The sequence below is a fragment of the Stegostoma tigrinum genome, chromosome 1, assembly GCF_030684315.1.
Source record: "Stegostoma tigrinum isolate sSteTig4 chromosome 1, sSteTig4.hap1, whole genome shotgun sequence".
NCBI lineage: Eukaryota > Metazoa > Chordata > Chondrichthyes > Orectolobiformes > Stegostomatidae > Stegostoma > Stegostoma tigrinum.
Window position 1 is genome coordinate 57863427 of NC_081354.1, and position 18076 is coordinate 57881502.

An 18076-nucleotide genomic window follows, 5' to 3' on the forward strand; every position below is an offset into this window, starting at 1 on the left:
GGTTAGGCAGCTGTGGGTTGGGAGCAGTGGTGTGAACCTGAAGATGTACAAGGCATGTGTCTTGATGCCAGGTGGAAAGGAATAAAGGGAGCTTGCAATGTAAGTGATGTGCCCAGAGCACCCACTGAATGCTCTTCGTCTGCTGAATCTTTCCGAAAAAAAATCAATGCTGCCAACATCCTGACCGAACTAACTGTATTCTTGTATGGGCAATGTGAAGTATGGGAAAATTAGATTTGTGACAAGCTCAATTGACTTTTAATTATTTTCAAAAAATGGCAGTTTGAGCTGTCATTTTCAGCACAGGCCTACCTAGTCTATTATAGGGGTGGGGATGGGATGGTCGAGAAGAAAGGAGAGAGAGCTTGCCATCCTTTTAAGTGTCATGACGTCTGAAAAGATACATGAATGTGGGGCTGTAAAGCTATTGCCCTTTGGAATGAAGTGCTTTAGAATAATATCTTTGATATTTGCTGTAGCAGCTGTCAAATTTAAAAATGGCCACTCGAGTGAGATACAAATGAAAGCATACTTGAATTTATATAGTACCTTTTCACAAGTTCAAAATCTCCCAAAGTGTTTTACAACCAGTTAACTTTTTTCAAGTTTGATAAATAGATCAATGTGTCACTATTGTCAGGACAGAAAGGTTAACTATATGACACGTTTTTGGAGGCAACATGAGGAGGCAATTCTTTGGAAGGAGAATTTGAAACTAATTGTTAATGTGTATTTGATGATGTGTGATTTAATCAAAGGTGACATGTTGATCAATGATACAGTCTGACTAAAAATAATCATATGTAGAGAATTTTTCATGTTGAATGTAAATAATTTGCAGGCAGTGATCAAAATACCACTAACCGAGAAAAGAACAACTCAGAAACCTTAAAACGGATTGAGAAGAATAGAGTTCCCAGAGCTGCAACATCTCGAGCCGAGAGAATATGGCCCGGGGGTGTCATTCCATATGTCATTGGAGGCAATTTTACTGGTGGGTGTTGTTGATGTTTACTTGTAATTTACTAAAATCATCTTCTTTACATACATTTTGTGACTTTACATGTTCTTTTTTCTTTGGAATCTTGAGTATTTATTAATTGCTACCTTTAACTTGGCATTGGTGATGAGATTTTGCTCAAATTTGTAATGTTGTACCCACTTCCTGTAATGAGAAGGAAGAAAATCAATTGGATCTGAATGACAATTTCTGTGGTATCTACTTTTTACAATGAAGCTACATAATTTTAATACATTTAGATTTTTAAAAATAACATTAACGTAATTGCATTCTGAAAGGCACAACAGTCCATTGTGCTTATTGTAATTTATTCATCAGAAAAAAATTGTTGGCTCCTCAGCAAGATACATGCAAAGCCTTTATTTCTGTTACGATGCCGTAGATCAGTAGGACCCAGGTGAGTCATCACATTACACATGCTGTGGTTTCAGCCTTTCCATAAGGAGACCAGATGGTTCCGCTCATAGTAAGCAGAGAAAAATCAGACATTTATTATTGTGGGCTGCACTTTGTTCTTCTACTTACTGGATTTAATTTTTTGGGGCCTAGGAGCAGGTTTTCCTGTTTGTTCCATTTAAACTAAATGCAAGGGGAAGGAAGATGAATTTGCAAAGAAACAGAAAGAAGATGACTTTGCACAGGAAGAGTTGGCCAGTGACTCAATGTGTAGATGTACTACATGCTGTGTCATTGAGGTATGTGTAACAGGAACAGTCTGGAGGAAGCCACTCATTAGTTGAGAAGAATGAAAAAGCATCAGCATCATTAGGATGGGAAGGGAAAAACAACAACTGTTTTTAATTCATAATTTTATTGCCTGTTTAAATAAAACAGGATTGCTATTCCTAACAATTTCTTTGACTGGAGAGGATAGCTCCATGAAACCTGTGATTTAAATATGACAGAACTACTTTTAAATGTTTGGACTTTTACTTTGTCTTTGCTAAAATAGTTCCAGCAATAGTTGCCTTCACCTGCTAGTTGGTTAATATTATATGTTGATATTTCCATTATTATTGCAGATTATTGTGAAGTGCAAGAATTTTATAGTTCAGTCCACAAATGCTTCTGTCTAACTTCACATCACTTACACTTATAATTTTTACTTTATTTTGGTTTTACTACACATACTTTGGTCTAATTCAAGGATGGATTCTGTGAATATTAAAGTAGTCAATAAATCCTTCAATCTCTTAGTTTTAATTGATTCTTTTGCATTTTGTTTCTTCAGTCTGTCCTGCATTTCATTGTCTCCTCATTCTTGTTGATCAGTCTTAATTGTTTAGTTTATTTTCAGTTACTATCAACTTAATCTCTGGATCCACTGCGGTTGACTCTGACTTAATGATTAAGAGTTTGGTACTGACACTGGCCTGATTGATATATTTGAGATTTGAGCAGTTAAAGCTGAAGGTTTTGCAGATGGGAAACCTGGAAGGGCGAATTTCCTGCAAAACCCCTGGATTTAATGGCAGAAGATGACATTGATTTTTGTAATGGTTTGCTGCCTGACAGTCACGTTGTCAAGTTGCAAATTAACGAGGGGGTGAATTAGAGTTAAGTATGACATTGCAGCAGAGGGTTAGGCCTCTGAAGATCAGAAGATGATAGGGTTTGGTGGCCGTGATGGGATGGAAGGAATTTGACATCACAAAGGTGCGGGGGGGGGATGGGATTGTGTGTGGAATTTTTGGAGAGGCGAGAGGGTCAGATGTCTCAGTGATTGGAATTAGTTGGACAGTGAAGGTTTTGGGAATCACAGCACTTGGGTTGGAACTGGACAGTGAGCAGTGGAGGGAGATGGACTTTGGGATGGGGGATGTTTGCTAATTAATGGGCATGATGATGCCGATTGATTACTGAACCCAACTGGGATGTGGTGGGTAATTGGGAAGACTTGGTGTGCTGATGCGAACGCTCTGCTCTTCCTGACACACAGGCACTGCTCTGATGGTAATTATCAGATAGAACCAACACTCACATCTCATGTCAGGTACTGGTTGAAAGATGTTAAAATGATATAATTTTAAAATATCTAACCTCGTGCAGCCTATGGAAAATATTACATGACCAACCAATCTCTCTAACTGCAGAATCCCCTGATGAGGTTCTATTAAAATTAGTAGTTAAAACGAGTAGCGTGTTGTCCATTTGTATGTGCTCCTTCTGAGGAGCAATAGAACTTTTTTTAAAAACTGGCAGTATCAAAAAAACTCATGTAGCATGTATTGATTATTGATATGTTATGAATGCTGATAATGTGGAATGAAAGAATGCATTCCCATTATGCATCCTCTTATGCCTTGGCTCAATATTGAAAAGGGTCTTCCATGTTTAAACTCTGAAATTTTTCAAGTTAAATTGTGGTTTCACTATTTTTGTTCTGATAAATTAATGTTCATTCATTTTTATTGCATAATTGTGTTTCATGGTATTCACGGAAGGATACATTGGTAAATTAATCTATTGGAGATCATGATAATGCCAAGAGCAATTTTATAGAAATGATGTGGGACTTTCAGGACATAACAATAATGCTCATTTATAAAGCATCTTTCATGTCCTCTTGGCATACCAAAACATATTACAGCTAATGAAGTACTTTTGAAGTATATTACTGGTGAAATGTATATTAAAATAAAACTTGATCCTCAAAGGGCTAGTGAGTTTTGAGAACAAACCATTATTCCAACGAGCCACCACACACTGCAGCACAGTGGAACTATGCGGAGCAGAGGAAAATCACCTATACAGCGTATTCAAAAAGAATGGGTACCCTATGAACCGAGTCCGCCGATTCCTTAGCAATAAACCCAAACAAACAGACAAAACGGGCTCAGAAACCATAACCACTCTCCCCTACATCAAAGACATTTCCGAAATGACTGCCAGACTACTCGGACTTCTTGGCATCAGGGTAGCCCACAAACCCACCAACACACTAAAACAGCAGCTAATGAACTTAAAAGACCCTATACAGACAACAAATAAAACAAACGTCATCTACAAAATACCTTGCAAGAACTGTGACAAACACCACATTGGACAAACTGGCAGAAAGCTAGCCACCAGAATACATGAACATCAACTAGCCACAAAACGACATGACCCACTATCACTCGTATCCTTACATACAGATGAGGAAGGACACCACTTTGATTGGGACAACACATCCATCCTAGGACAAGCCAAACAGAGACACGCACGAGAATTCCTAGAAGCATGGCATTTCAACCGGAACTCCATCAACAAACACATTGATTTGGAGCCAATCTACCATCCGCTGAGAAAAAGAACAGGCAATGACATCACCAATGCAGGAAATGACATCACCAACCCAAGGAAACCTAACCAGATAAATAGAAAGCAGGACATAACACCAGTGCTTCATCGGAGGCTCACTGATGATGTTACCTAGAATGGTGACGTAACATCTGAAAACTAACCTTCCAGCTCAGCGAGCAATCTCTCATCTAGAACCTCAAAGGGCCTGTCACATGATCAAAACCACCCTAATCTCTGGAAAATATAACTATATCCTCGGAACTCCATTTGTGTTATTCTGGTAAAAATCTAGTTTACTGTTCCCATCAGTCTACTAAGTATCTAACAGTGGCACCACAACCAGATTCCTTATTTCTCGAAAGCTGCTTTTTGTCTACATGTTCTTTGAAACTAAATTCTTTCAAAAAAGCTTGTTACTTGAAAAGTGGGCAATGTCAGTACACCATGTTAGATTGTTGGAATTTCAACTTTAAAAGGAAGTCTGTAAATTCAGCCAATTGCATCCTGCTGAATCTGAGCATCTATGAAAAAGAACATACACTGACATTTTGAACAAAGAAAAAGTCATGTGAATTAATATCCATACCTTTTGATTTTTTCTTTGGAAAGTTTACTCCTAATTGCAAACACCTTTTCTTCTGTCCTTCTTTTCCAAGCACACATTGTGCACATATGAACACATGTTGTGATGATCAACTGCTGGTGCATTAATACATGAATGAATCATACTTTTTGATTTAAACCTAGGGAGAGTTTGTTGAGGATAATTTAATATTTTGACTTCACAAACATGTAGTTTGAGGGAATGATAACACTAAGTATCAGACTATTTGGAGCTTTCTCATGGATATTTATGTATGTAGAAATGCCCCACTCCTACCCCCCCATCAAACAAAATGAGCTTTGAATGCTATCACAAACCAATAGTGGTTTTCTTCTTTTAGATGTGTAGTTAAATGGAGACCATATTGTCTTTGAGGTGGCAATAAGGTAGCTCTCGGTGATATTCAAAGAACAGTCACTCCACCGAATATTTATCCTTCAACTAACATTACAAAAAAAAACAAATTGCTTGTTGATTATTTTACTCATGTGCCTTAACTCTCGTTTTGTTTCCTATTGTCTTCAGCTACCATTAACATTCCCTTTGTCTTTTGCTCTGGGCACTGTCACCATCTGTTCCATTCATTCACCTCTCCACTCCTCTTGGCAACAGCATTAAAAAAAAAAGCCACTTTCTAGTTCCTTTGATTCCGAAGAAGAGTCATATTGGACTCAAAATTTTAAGTCTGTGGCATCCACAGATCCTACCAGACCTGATAAATTTCTCCAGTACTTTTTGAATTTTATTCCATGGCCATAATAATTGTTTGTTGTACAAAATAAATAATGATTAGTGCCCCTTAAGGCATGTTGAGATTCAATTGTTTCCCATTATTCTCAGCATCAACTGGGGCAGGGTAGTTCCTCGTATTCTTTTGTAAAAGCAAAATACTATGAATTCTGGAAATCTGAAATAAAAACACAACATGCTGGAGAACCTTCTGCCGAGCTTCTCCACCATTGGTTTTTGATGCAATGAGATGTATGTGAGATTCTGCATTAGCGTTGTTCTGGTAACTTGTGATTGAAATGATCCAGAAATCATAGTTAACTTGCATCATGCGCTGGGCAGTGGCCAGGCTTTAGGTTAGCAAAGTCCAATTTGAAACATAAGAAAGTAATGCTGTTAAAAGCAATTCCACATTCTCTCTTCATGTTATGACACTTTCGAATAGAAGACAAATATTTTCTATTCCAGCTGATGTGTGATGTCCTGCTGCAGGCTTTACCTACGTATTTCTTTGTGGATGGTTACATTTTGCATGATTGCAAATGTATATCTTACTTCTAGCAGCATCACATGTGCTACCTCAGGATTTTTTGCAAAGACATTAGAACTCCGATACTCGCACTGGTCCATGGTTACTTCTGATTTTACCAACATACCTTGCCAAGAGTGCATGGCAAGCAATATGCTTGCTTCTTAAGATTCCAAACTGGAAAGTCACATTTGTTGAATTGTCTCTAAGGTACAAAGTATCTCAAAGTTTAAAAAAAAACTTCTTGACAGTTGTAGCAATCATTTTTAGCTAGCTTGTGAGATACTGGAGATGTGGATTCTCCCACCCACAGAGAAGGGAAAACTGAGCGTGCAAGGTAGAAGTCAGATACTTTAGAGCAAGGAAGTTAAAATGCTGTTTCTGATTTGTCTTATTATTGCCCTTTTATTATTAAAGTATAATTAAATACATAGTGCATTTGTAGATATTTCTAGAAGAAAGTCAAAACCAAATTGCCCAATGGTTATAGTGGTCTCCAATCTGTAAAACGTTATTTCAAATGTAACAAAATCAGTGACAACGTGAGTTAAATGATATCCACAGGAAATGCCAGAAGACAAATTACTAAGTTTTTACTTTGGGGCACAGAAATATGATTGTTTACTCTCTAAATAAATTGCATAGGCAGAAGAACAACTGCAAAGGCTCATAGATAGTAGGAACGGCAGATAATAGACAATAGACAATAGGTGCTGGAGTGGGCCATTTGGCCCTTCGAGCCAGCACCACCATTCATTATGATCATGGCTGATCATCCACAATCAGTATCCTGTTCCTGCCTTATCCCCATAACCCTTGATTCCACTATCTTTAAGAGCTCTGTCTATCTCTTTCTTGAAAGCATCCAGAGAGTTGGCCTCCACTGCCTTCTGGGGCAGAGAATTCCATATATCCACCACTCTCTGGGTGAAGAAGTTTTTCCTCAACTCTGTTCTAAATGGCCTACCCCTTATTTTTAAACTGTGTCCTCTGGTCCTGGACTCACCCATCAGCGGAAACATGCTTCCTGCCTCCACAGTGTCCAATCCCTTAATAATCTTATGTCTCAATCAGATCCCCTCTCATCCTTCTAAACTCAAGTGCATACAAGCCCAGTCGCTCCAATCTTTCAGCATATGATAGTCCCGCCATTCCGGGAATTGACCTTGTGAACCTACACTGCACTCCCCCAAAAGCAAGAATGTCCTTGCTCAAATTTGGAGACCAAAACTGCACACAATACTCCAGGTGCGGTCTCACCAGGGCCCTGTACAGCTGCAGAAGGACCTCTTTGCTCCTATACTCAGTTCCTCTTGTTATGAAGGCCAGCATGCTATTAGCTTTCTTCGCTACCTGCTGTACCTGCATGCTTGCTTTCATTGACTGATGTACAAGAACATTCAGATCTCGTTGTGCTTCCCCTTTACCTAACTTGACTCCATTGAGATAGTAATCTGCCTTCCTGTTCTTGCCACCAAAGTGTATAACCACACATTTATCCACATTAAACTGCATCTGCCATGCATCCGTCCACTCACCTAGCCTGTCCAAGTCACCCTGTATTCTAATAACATCCTCCTCACATTTCACACTGCCACCCAACTTTGTGTCATCAGCAAATTTGCTAATATTACTTCTAATGCCTTTGTCTATATCATTAATATATATCGTAAACAGCTGCGGTCCCAGCACCGAACCTTGTGGTACCCCACTGGTCACTGCCTGCCATTCCGATAGGGACCCGTTTATCACTACTCTTTGCTTCCTGGCAGCCAGCCAATTTTCAATCCAACTCAGTATTTTGTCCCCAATACCATGTGCCCTAATTTTGTTCACCAATCTCCTATGCGGGACTTTATCAAAGGCTTTCTGAAAGCCCAGGTACACTACATCTACTGGCTCTCCCTTATCCATCTTCATAGATACATCCTCAAAAAATTCCAGAAGATTATTCAAGCACGATTTCCCCTTCGTAAATCCATGCTGACTCTGACCTATTCTGTTACTGCTATCCAAATGAGTCGTAATTTCATCTTTTATAATTGACTCCAGCATCTTTCCTACCACTGACGTCAGGCTAACTGGTCTGTAATTTCCTGTTTTCTCTCTCCCTCCTTTCTTGAAAAGTGGGACAACATTTCCCACCCTCCAATCTGCAGGAACTGATCCTGAATCTGTAGAACCTTGGAAAATAATTACCAACGCGTCCACAATTTCTAGAGCCACCTCCTTAAGTACCCTGGGATGCAGGTCCCGGGGACTTATCAGCCTTCAGACCTAACGGTCTATCCAACACCATTTCCTGCCTAATATAAATACCCTTCAGTTCATCCATTACCCTCGGTCCTTCAGCCACTACTGCATCTGGGAGATTGCTTGTGTCTTCCCTAGTGAAGCCAGATCCAAAGTACCTATTCAACTCATCTGCCGTTTCCTTGTTCCCCATAATAAATAAATTCACCCGTTTCTGACTTCAAGGGCCCAATTTTAGTATTAACCTTTTTTTTCTTTTCACATACCTAAAAAAGCTTTTACTATCCTCCTTTATATTTTTGGCCAGTTTTCCTTCATAGCTCATTTTTTCTGTGTATTGCCTTTTTAGTTATCCGCTGTTGCTCTTTAAAAGCTTCCCAGTCCTCCAGCTTCCCACTCATCTTTACTATGTTATACTTCTTTTTTATCTTTATACAGTCCTTAATTTCCCTCGTCAGCCACGGCTGCCCCCACCTCCCCTTAGGGTCTTTCTTCCTCTTTGGTATGAACTGATCCTGCACCTTCTGCATTACATCCAGAAATACCTGCCATTGTTGTTCCACTGCCATCCCTGCTAGGGTATTGTACCACTGAACTTTGGCCGGCTCCTCCCTCATAGCTCCATAGTTCTCATTATTCAACTGCAATACTGACACATCCGATTCTCCCTACTCCCTCTCAAACTGCAGATTAAAATTTATCATATTATGGTCACTACCTCCTAATGGCTCCTTTACTTTGAGGTCCCTGATCAAATCCGGTTCATTGCACAACACCAGATCCAGAATTGCCTCCTCCCTGGTAGACTCCGGTACAACTGTTCTAAGAATCCATCTCGGAGGAACTCCACAAACTGCCTTTCTTGGGGTCCAGTACCATCCTGATTCTCCCAGTCTGCCCGCATGTTGAAATCTCCCATAACAACTGTAGTGATACCTTTGTGACAGGCCAATTTCAACTCTTGATTCAACCTGCACCCTACCTCCTGACTACTGTTTGGGGGCCTGTAGATAACTCCCATTAGGGTCTTTCCACTCTTAGAATTTATCAGCTCTATCCATACTGACTCTACATCTCCTGACTCTATGTCCCCCCTCGCAAGGGACCGAATATCATTCCTCACCAACAGGGCTACCCCACCCCCTCTGCCCACCAGTCTGTCCTTTCGATAGCATGTATAGCCTTGAATATTCATTTCCCAGGCCCTGTCCACTTGAAGCCACGTCTCAGTTATCGCCGTAACATCATACTTGCCAACTTCCAACTGAGCCTCAAGCTCATCCACCTTATTTCTTATGCTTCGTGCATTCATATATAATATTTTTAATTTGTTTCTCCCCTCACCCTTCCTATCAATCCCTATTTCACTTGGCCATACTGTATGATCCCTTCTTGAGTTTTCTGCTCTGTTGATTCTGTTGTCCTTCTTAACCTCTCTTATTCTCACTTTACCTTTAACTTCATTCTTAAATTTCCAGTTTGCCCCCCCCCCCCCATTACTTAGTTTAACACACCTGTGTTGCAGTGGCAAACCTGCCCGCCAGAAAGCTGGTCCCCCGATTATTAAGATGCAAACCGTCCCTCCTGTACAATTTATTCTTACCCCAAAACATACCCCAGTGATCCAAGAATTTAAATCCTTGCTTCCGACACCAGTCCCTCAGCCACACGTTCAGGTCCATTATCTCTCTGTTCCTGCCCTCTTCAGCCCGAGGAACTGGAAGCAAACCAGAGATAACCACCCTGGAAGTCCTGCTTTTCAGCCTTCTTTTGAGTTCTCTGAAGTCCCACTGTAGAATGCCCCTCCTTTTCTTCCCGACGTCATTAGTGCCAACATGCACCACCACCTCTGGGTCTTCACCTTCACCCTCGAGGATTCTCTGCACTCTATCAGTGACGTCCTGGATCCTGGCACCAGGAAGGCAACACACCATCCTCAAATCTCGCCTGTTGCCGCAGAAACCCCTGTCAGTCTTCTCACAATGGAGTCCCCTATTACCACAGCTCTCCGTGATGTCTGACTTCTCGGCTCTGCCTCTACAGCAATTTTTGACTCACAGACCTGTCCACCTCTCGGACTGGCAGTGTCGTCTGTCTTGGCAGTTTCCAAGACAGTTAGCCTGTTTACAATAGGTGCTTCCCCTGGGGCCTCTTGTACTTCATTCATGTCTTCATTTGTCATCAACATCCCCCTTCTCTCTTCAGGTGTCCTCAGTGTAGTGACCTTGCTGAAGGTCCTGTCCAGAAAACTCTCATTCTCTCGGATGAGCCTGAGGTCTTCTAGTTCTTTCTTCAGTGCTGCAACAACCTCCTGCTGGAGAATCTGACATAACAAGGTGTAGAGCTGGATGAACACAGCAGGCCAAGCAGCATCAGGAGCAGGAAAGCTGATGTTTTGGGTCTAAACCCTTCTTCAGAAAACATAGGCTCATAGGTTATTTGTTAACTGCCTGTGTCATGTTATCATTCATTGCTAATGTCAAGAAAACTGCATTTGTGGAATAGGGTGCAGTATTGCTGCTGTGAACAAATACAGCAGTGCTCTAGAGGCAGTCATGACATTCTATCACCTTGGATTTACATCAACAGGCAACCTATCTCTTAATGAAAACCTCAGCAAGCACAACAGAAAGACAGCCATCAATGTTGGCTCATAAAACAGGCATGGACAGAACAGACAGATTAGCAAAATGAAGATGTTTAATTACTAGGCGTGTATCCTCGCGTTGATGTTTTTCTACCACAAAATGCATATTTAATGATTTCCATTTCCTGTGTCTGTGATGCATCTTTGACAACACATGTAAAGACAGAGTATTCAATTAAGCAATCATTTCTTGAACAAGCATACCAAATGTATTAGCACTAATCAAGAAAAGAAGACCTCACTAGTTCTGAAGAAGGGTCGCTGGACCCGAAACGTTAACTGTGTTTTTTCCTCCGCACGTGCTGCCAGACCTGCTGAGCTTTTCCAGCAACTTTTGTTTTTGTTTTTGTTGCTGTTGTAGAGAACACTTCACTGCCTTGGGTTTGTGCACAGAATAGAAATTCTTAAGGATTTGCTATATAGAGTGTTGCCAGTGCTAAGGGCCTGACAGGGTGCTAGTCAGCATGAGTTTACAAAAAGGAAGCCATGCTTGACAAATCTACTGGAATCTTTTGAGGCTGGATGTGGTTGATTTGGCCTTTCGTTATGGTCCAACATAAGAAATTTGTATATAAAAATTAAAATGCAATAGATTGGGATAGTGTACTGATATGGATAGAGAACTGATGGGCAGACAGGAAACAAAGTAGGAATAAGTGGCGTTCGAGTGGCAGCTGGGCAGCAGGGGCACTGCAGGTCTCTTTGCTGGACCCCAGCTATTCACAATATATGCTAATAATGTAAAGAGGGGACTAAATGTAATTTTTTTCAAGTTTGCAGACAACACAAAGGTGGGTAGGAGAGTGAGATGTGAGGAGAATGTAGAAATGCTTCACTGATTTGGACAAGTCAGGTATGTGAGCAAATGTATGATAAGTGAAGAATAAAATTGAAGAGAGTGATAATCCTGTGGAATTGACTAGAAAATGCTTGAGATCAAAACATTGAAAGAAGGAGTTCCGAGGGTACGTGAAGAAAACGGGAAAATGATACGTGACACGTTGAATGACAGAATGAACTTGAAGGGCAGAATGGACTACTCCTATGTTCTGTGTTACTGCAAGTGGAAATCTTCAGCTGACAAAGCAAACAGGGATATGCAATATAGGCAATGGTTCGCCACTGCAATAGCTTCTGGTTTCAGAAGCTCCAACAGAACCACCAGTTTTGCAAACAAGTTGTCAGAAGTGATAGTCTTACAACACCAACAAGGAAATCTTCATGTGTGGCATGTGACAGACTTTGTCTTTCGAGAGCTGGCTTGTTTACCCATCAAAACAGGTGCAGCAGATGATCTCGTCAGACTTAAAAGCTCTAAGGCCGAGTTCCATCGTCTCTCGCAGATTAAAGAATACCAGAGGCACAAAAATGTCTCTTGAGAGAATGTATTTTGGTGAAACTTCAGCCAGTCAAAGACACCTTTGTAAGTTGTGTTTGCTAATTCGGGTGTAATCTCCTCCATTTATCCTTACAGGCTAGCAATGCAGTGTTGACATGATTTGACCTGTACAAACGCGCTCTGGCTGTGGGCATGGGATAACCTGTGAAAATTATGTTTCGTGTTAAAATACAAACAAGAATTTCATACATGCAATTATGCAGTATTGTGAAAAATACCCTATGATATAAATGTTGCTAAGTTGCAAATAATTTGAGAATGATCTGTCATCCATGATGCTGTAGTATAAATAAGGCATTAAAGTGACTTTTGTCACTATATTTCATTTAAAATTTGCTTTCAGCATGTATGAGTCTGACTCATTGCCTTAATGAAAGCGAAGTCTTTTACAATTCTAAACAATATTTTCTAGGAAAAAGGTGGTGTGCGGGTACTAAGGAATAAGCTCCACTATTTACTTGACACACACACTGCCCTTTCTTCTCTAGAAAATTCCCACTAATGTGATGAATAGGCCTGCATTGAATCAAACAAGCAGCTTGTACATGTGACTTCTGTGCTTCTTCCCTGCTCCCTCTATCCTATGGGGTTAAATTACGAGTTTAACCAGCTGGGCACAGATGTTCTGCTGACTTGTAGTGTCAGAAGGAAACAGAATTGGGACTTATACCTCTTTGGTGACCTGGAAGATTATATTTAACCAAAGATGAAAACATTTAAATTTTCTTCGTTGTTACATTGAGCTCAAATTGTTTTGAAGAGAAACTAGTTTAATTTCACTGGTGAAAGCTTATGGTATTATAAAAAAAACTACACTAACGGCAGATGGTAATAACAAGTAGTCATTATCCAGACTCAGTGATAACTTTGGCTCAGTGATCGAATGCATATTAAAGGACAAATGAAAAGCTGGTTTTTAATTCAAAATGATGGCCTCTTTAATGTGAAATAACACAGTGTAGAGCTGGATAAACACAGCAGGCCAAGCAGCATCAGAGGTGCAGGAAAGCTGACGTTTTGGGTCGAGACCCTTCTTCTTCAGAAATACTGCCTCTTTAATGTGTCTCATTTTCTATTTCCAGTCAGTATAAACATTATAGGCGCCAATCTTTCTCCAAGCAGTCAGGAGCAATTTGTTCCTGTAGAAATCTGCACACCTACCATTTAAAAAATTTTGTATCTTTGCAAGTAAAATATTTGTGTGACCTCTTCTTAATGTTCAGGCCTGAAATACAGCTAACAACTAAACTGAGAGAGTGTTTTAGCTGAATAATTTTGTTTCAATGATTTTGATGACGGGGTGGTTGAACATCTCAGTTTTATCAGTGGAAGATTTGATTCAGTTGTAAAGCCAGGCCTTAATGCCATGTCACCGATTAATTGCAGCAGCTGTCAAGTCCAGTCTTGTATAATATTGTGGAGCCAGGAGCAGCATTTCTGCTGCTGCTGCCCTCTCAAAATTCATTTTCTACTTATCGCTCTGGTACCTCTTCTGTTGTATAACACAATGAAACCGGTTGAGATGGACAAATTGTCCATTAAATTTGTGGATCTAAATGACAGGATTGTGGTTTATAAGTTAAAGAGGACCTAATTCCTGGAAGATGCAGGCACTCTGTCTGCTTAATGTATGCCTCTTTGCTGATTGCAGCAGTTGTAAAGGTAGTCTAAATGGGACTTGCTCCAAAAAATTTGCTCCATTTTTATATCACTGTTGCTTTATGTATTTTACCTAATGGTAAGTTAACATTTGATTGATTTACACTCACGTGCACTGATGTACTGTCTAAGCAGTACAGGTAGATCATAGTATGCAAGGATGTACAAATCAAAAAGACTTAGAGACATACAGATTGAACAAAACTTGATTGAGTATATCATGGCTTTTATTCATCAGACACATTATTAGAGAATTATGAGCTTATCCAGTGATAGCTGGCACATTTAGCCAGTCAGTGAGCTGTCTACTTGCAACAGATTTAGGCTTAATACTCAGTTTGTGTCAGGTTGCTTGACCTCACTCAGAGCCACTGGCCCCAGTGCAGCTAGACATTGTAGATAAAATTAGTCAGGCTCCAACGCGTTTATCGCTAGTTACTGATTCCTGACGGAAATCCATGCTCATGAGGAAATAGTTGAACTTGGCCATAATGCTCCTGTAGCTGAGTTGCTTACTGTAGCTGTACCCTTACCTCACCTCATTTTTTGAAAAGATTGTATTTTAATCACTTTAAATAAAATCTCAGTTTTGTCTTCACAGCTGTAGCTTGATCACTCAGGTTAGGTTCCATGTCCACAATTAGTCAGTACAGCTGATTTCACAAGGCATATGGCTATTCATGATTCGTTTATTTTTTTTGAGAGGCGGCATCTCCTCATTTTTAGGTCATCTGTTCCAGCCTCTAAACCTAGCTCTCTTTTATTATGGACTAGACAAAAGCTATTTTTGCATTGTTAGGGGTAGTTTGGGCACAGGTGTTGCCTAAACACCTTCACTACCATCCACTACCAGCCATGCCGCTTTTCAAAGATGTTAAATTGGGACATGATACATCGGCTTTCCAGCAAAATTTGTGACTCTTTCAATGCATTCCTGCCTGGGAATGTGCCAGAAATTCCACAAATTGTCCATTCCTCTCCAGATACACATTAATATTCCTTTTATGTTGCAGAGTCATTTCTTGAGATGGTCCTCCAGCACTGACTTCCCAGTCCTGATGAAGTTGTCCATTTACATTGTCATCTCGATCTGCAATAAAACAGTCCTTCACATGGAAGCTAGTACATATGCAATTGTTTTAAAATCGTGTTGGGTTATTTTGCTGGAGACTTGTGCCCCTCTCAATTGCTGATAACTTTTCAGTACTGGAATTATTTTGCTGGTTTGCACAAAGCAGACGGACAGACTTCAGTTAAATCTTGTAAGCTTTCTGCCCACAAAACATTTAGGAAGCATTAGTTGTGAGAACATGTAACTTCAAGTGTAACTTGAAGCTGGAATTTGTCTCTGGGTCTCAGTATTAGCTGTCCCTGGGTACCTTAATATCAATAATGATATGATAGGCTATTAGCAGTGGAAATGGGTTGTTTTCATGAGTCCCATTAAGGTTGTCTAGATTTTTGCTACCAAAATAACAGCAATTTTAACATGCATTATTACCAGTAGTAATGTGTATATCATCAAGTACCTTATGCTCAGGAGTAATGATCCCATGAAGAGCACAGCTCAGCAAAGTTTTCAGTTCATACTTTCAGCAACTTGCAGGGTAAGTAAAGTAACTTTGAGCTGAAGGATGACGGAAGAGGTCTAAGTAACAGAAAACAAGACCAGTCCCAGCAAAGCTATTAAGGGATATGGGCCTAAGACAGGTATGTGGAATTATGCCAAAGATCAGCCATAATTTCATTGAATGGTGGAACAGGCTTGAGGGGCTGAATGGCCTACTCCTGCTTCTATGTTCTTGACTATAATTTTGAGCATAGTGATTTTAAAGCTCCAAAAACATTTCAAATCTAAATTATCATCGTTAGAGACATTCAATCAGGGATCTCTTTCTCTGTTGATCTCCAGGCAAACAATTCTGCTATGCAGCATATTAAGCTTATAGAGTTGCAGTTAAATACTGGCACCACCATATGGTTTGTTAGAATTTGGGAAGTGAGCATATTTCTTTCTTTTTCTGCAGTGCTTACATTCAGAAACAATGATAATGCTGCCTTCCACTTTGAGCCTTGTTTCAAGTAACATAATGAAACAAACTGACTATGCCTGAGACTTGCACTGCTTTGAATCCCATCAGTCTATAATCTACTTGTGCTGCCTTAAATGTTGATTATTTTCTTTCTCCCATTTGAAACAATAAAAAGCTTAAGGAATGGATGGAATAAATTGCATCGTTTTATACTCCATTTGTACTGCAGTTTTAATGTGTTCTGAGACCACAGAAACAATGTACCTACTGTCTCTGTGACAGGACTTGTGCATCTACAGACTTTGCAAGCTGCATTCATGCTGCTGTTCTTCCCTGTGCCTAAACTGGTTGCTGGATTAGTAATGGAAAAATCATTTGCCTGAATAATGGACAGATAGAATAAAATGTCAGAACAGATGGCAAGTGGTTCCAATGGCAACTATTTATCTTTGTTGGTGATATTCCGAGACAGGAAATGAAACCATCTTGAATGGATGGTTGTCGCTGCATTAAGAAACATCTTTATTACCCCACTTCCAGAAGTACTTTTGAACATAGGAAAATTTTAAAATGGATAATTTCAACACAATAATCAGCCTTGCCACTTATGAAGATCATTAAAATGCTATTTCTTCTAAATTGATAACATTAAATAAAAGTTTATTTCAATTTATTTGAATGAAAGGTAACTTTGTTTTCTTGCCTCTGAGTCACAAGTTATGGGTTCAAGCTTCACATAAGTGTAAATATAAAAGCTGACATTCCAATGCAGTGTGGTTGTGTGGTTGGAAATGCCATTTTTCAAATGAGATATTAAATCACAGCCCCTTTGCATGTAAAGCAAAAATTCCTGCATCGGATATTGAGTGGGAGCGAGGCATTGTTGGTTATCCTTGATGACATGGCTGATTTTTTTTTTCCCCTTTTACTGTCATAAAAGTATTATCACGTTATCAAACTATCAAACTTCTGTTTGTAGGAGCTTGAGGTGTGCAGATTGGATGCCATATTTCTTCCGTTACAACAATGATTACTTTTCAAAAAGTACTTCATTGGCAGTCATGAAAAGTGCTACAAAAATGCAAGTTTTTTTTAAAGTTATAAATTAACAATTGAGCTACCCCGCCACTTTCTCCTCCTCCCTCCCTCCCTCCCCTTCTCGCTCACCGCCCCCCTCCCGTTTCACACACTGTCCTCCTCTTCTTCCCTACCCACACCCTCACACAATTGACATAGGCATTTTTGTGTTAGAGTCTAAATGTGTTAACATGAAATTGTTTCAGAGATAGTAGGAACTGCCGACGCTAGAGAATCTGAGATTACATGGCGTGAAGCTGGATGAACACAGCAAGCCAAGCAGCATCAGGGGAGCAGGAAAGCTTGACATTTCGGGTCAAGATCCTTCGTCAGAAACATCAAGCTTTCCTGCTCCTCTGATGCTGCTTGGCCTGCTGGGTTCCTCTAGCTTCACACCATATTATCTAACATGAAATTGTCTCCACTGATGGCCCAACTTTGCATTGCATTTTGTGCCTCAATGCCAACATGTTTACAAATAATTATCAGCACAAAGTTAATCTAATCTCAGTTACACAAAGCAATTTTTTAAAAAAATAAGTGTCTCGCAGTGTATAATTTTACCACATGTCTGCTGTTCACTGCAGCGTAAATGCCATAGTGGAATGGTGAGTTTGGTTGATTTTAAAAAGATACTTTAGAAAGTGTATCTTTCGCTACTGTTTGGATGATGTGATATAATTTCTCAATTAGTGATCTGATCCTCTAGGTAGCCAGCGGGCAATGTTCAAACAGGCCATGCGGCATTGGGAGAAACATACATGCGTCACGTTCATTGAGAGAGTAGATGAAGAGAGTTACATTGTCTTCACATACAGGCCGTGTGGGTAAGCAAAAACT

The 18076-nt window shown here is 40.0% G+C and overlaps 1 protein-coding gene across 5 annotated transcripts in view; it reads left to right on the top strand.

Moving 5' to 3' along the window:
• tll1 (tolloid-like 1) overlaps nucleotides 1-18076 on the top strand; it is a 351886-nt gene that overhangs the window by 147797 nt on the left and 186013 nt on the right. For 4 of the 5 annotated variants that reach the window (XM_048544759.2, XM_048544744.2, XM_048544753.2 and 1 more), the window contains 2 exons: nucleotides 842-994; nucleotides 17946-18063. In XM_048544759.2, the coding sequence (XP_048400716.1) occupies nucleotides 842-994; nucleotides 17946-18063 (271 nt within the window). Of the gene's footprint in view, nucleotides 1-841; nucleotides 995-1557; nucleotides 1717-17945; nucleotides 18064-18076 lie in introns of those variants that run through there. The other variant, XM_048544784.2, reaches the window with a different exon arrangement.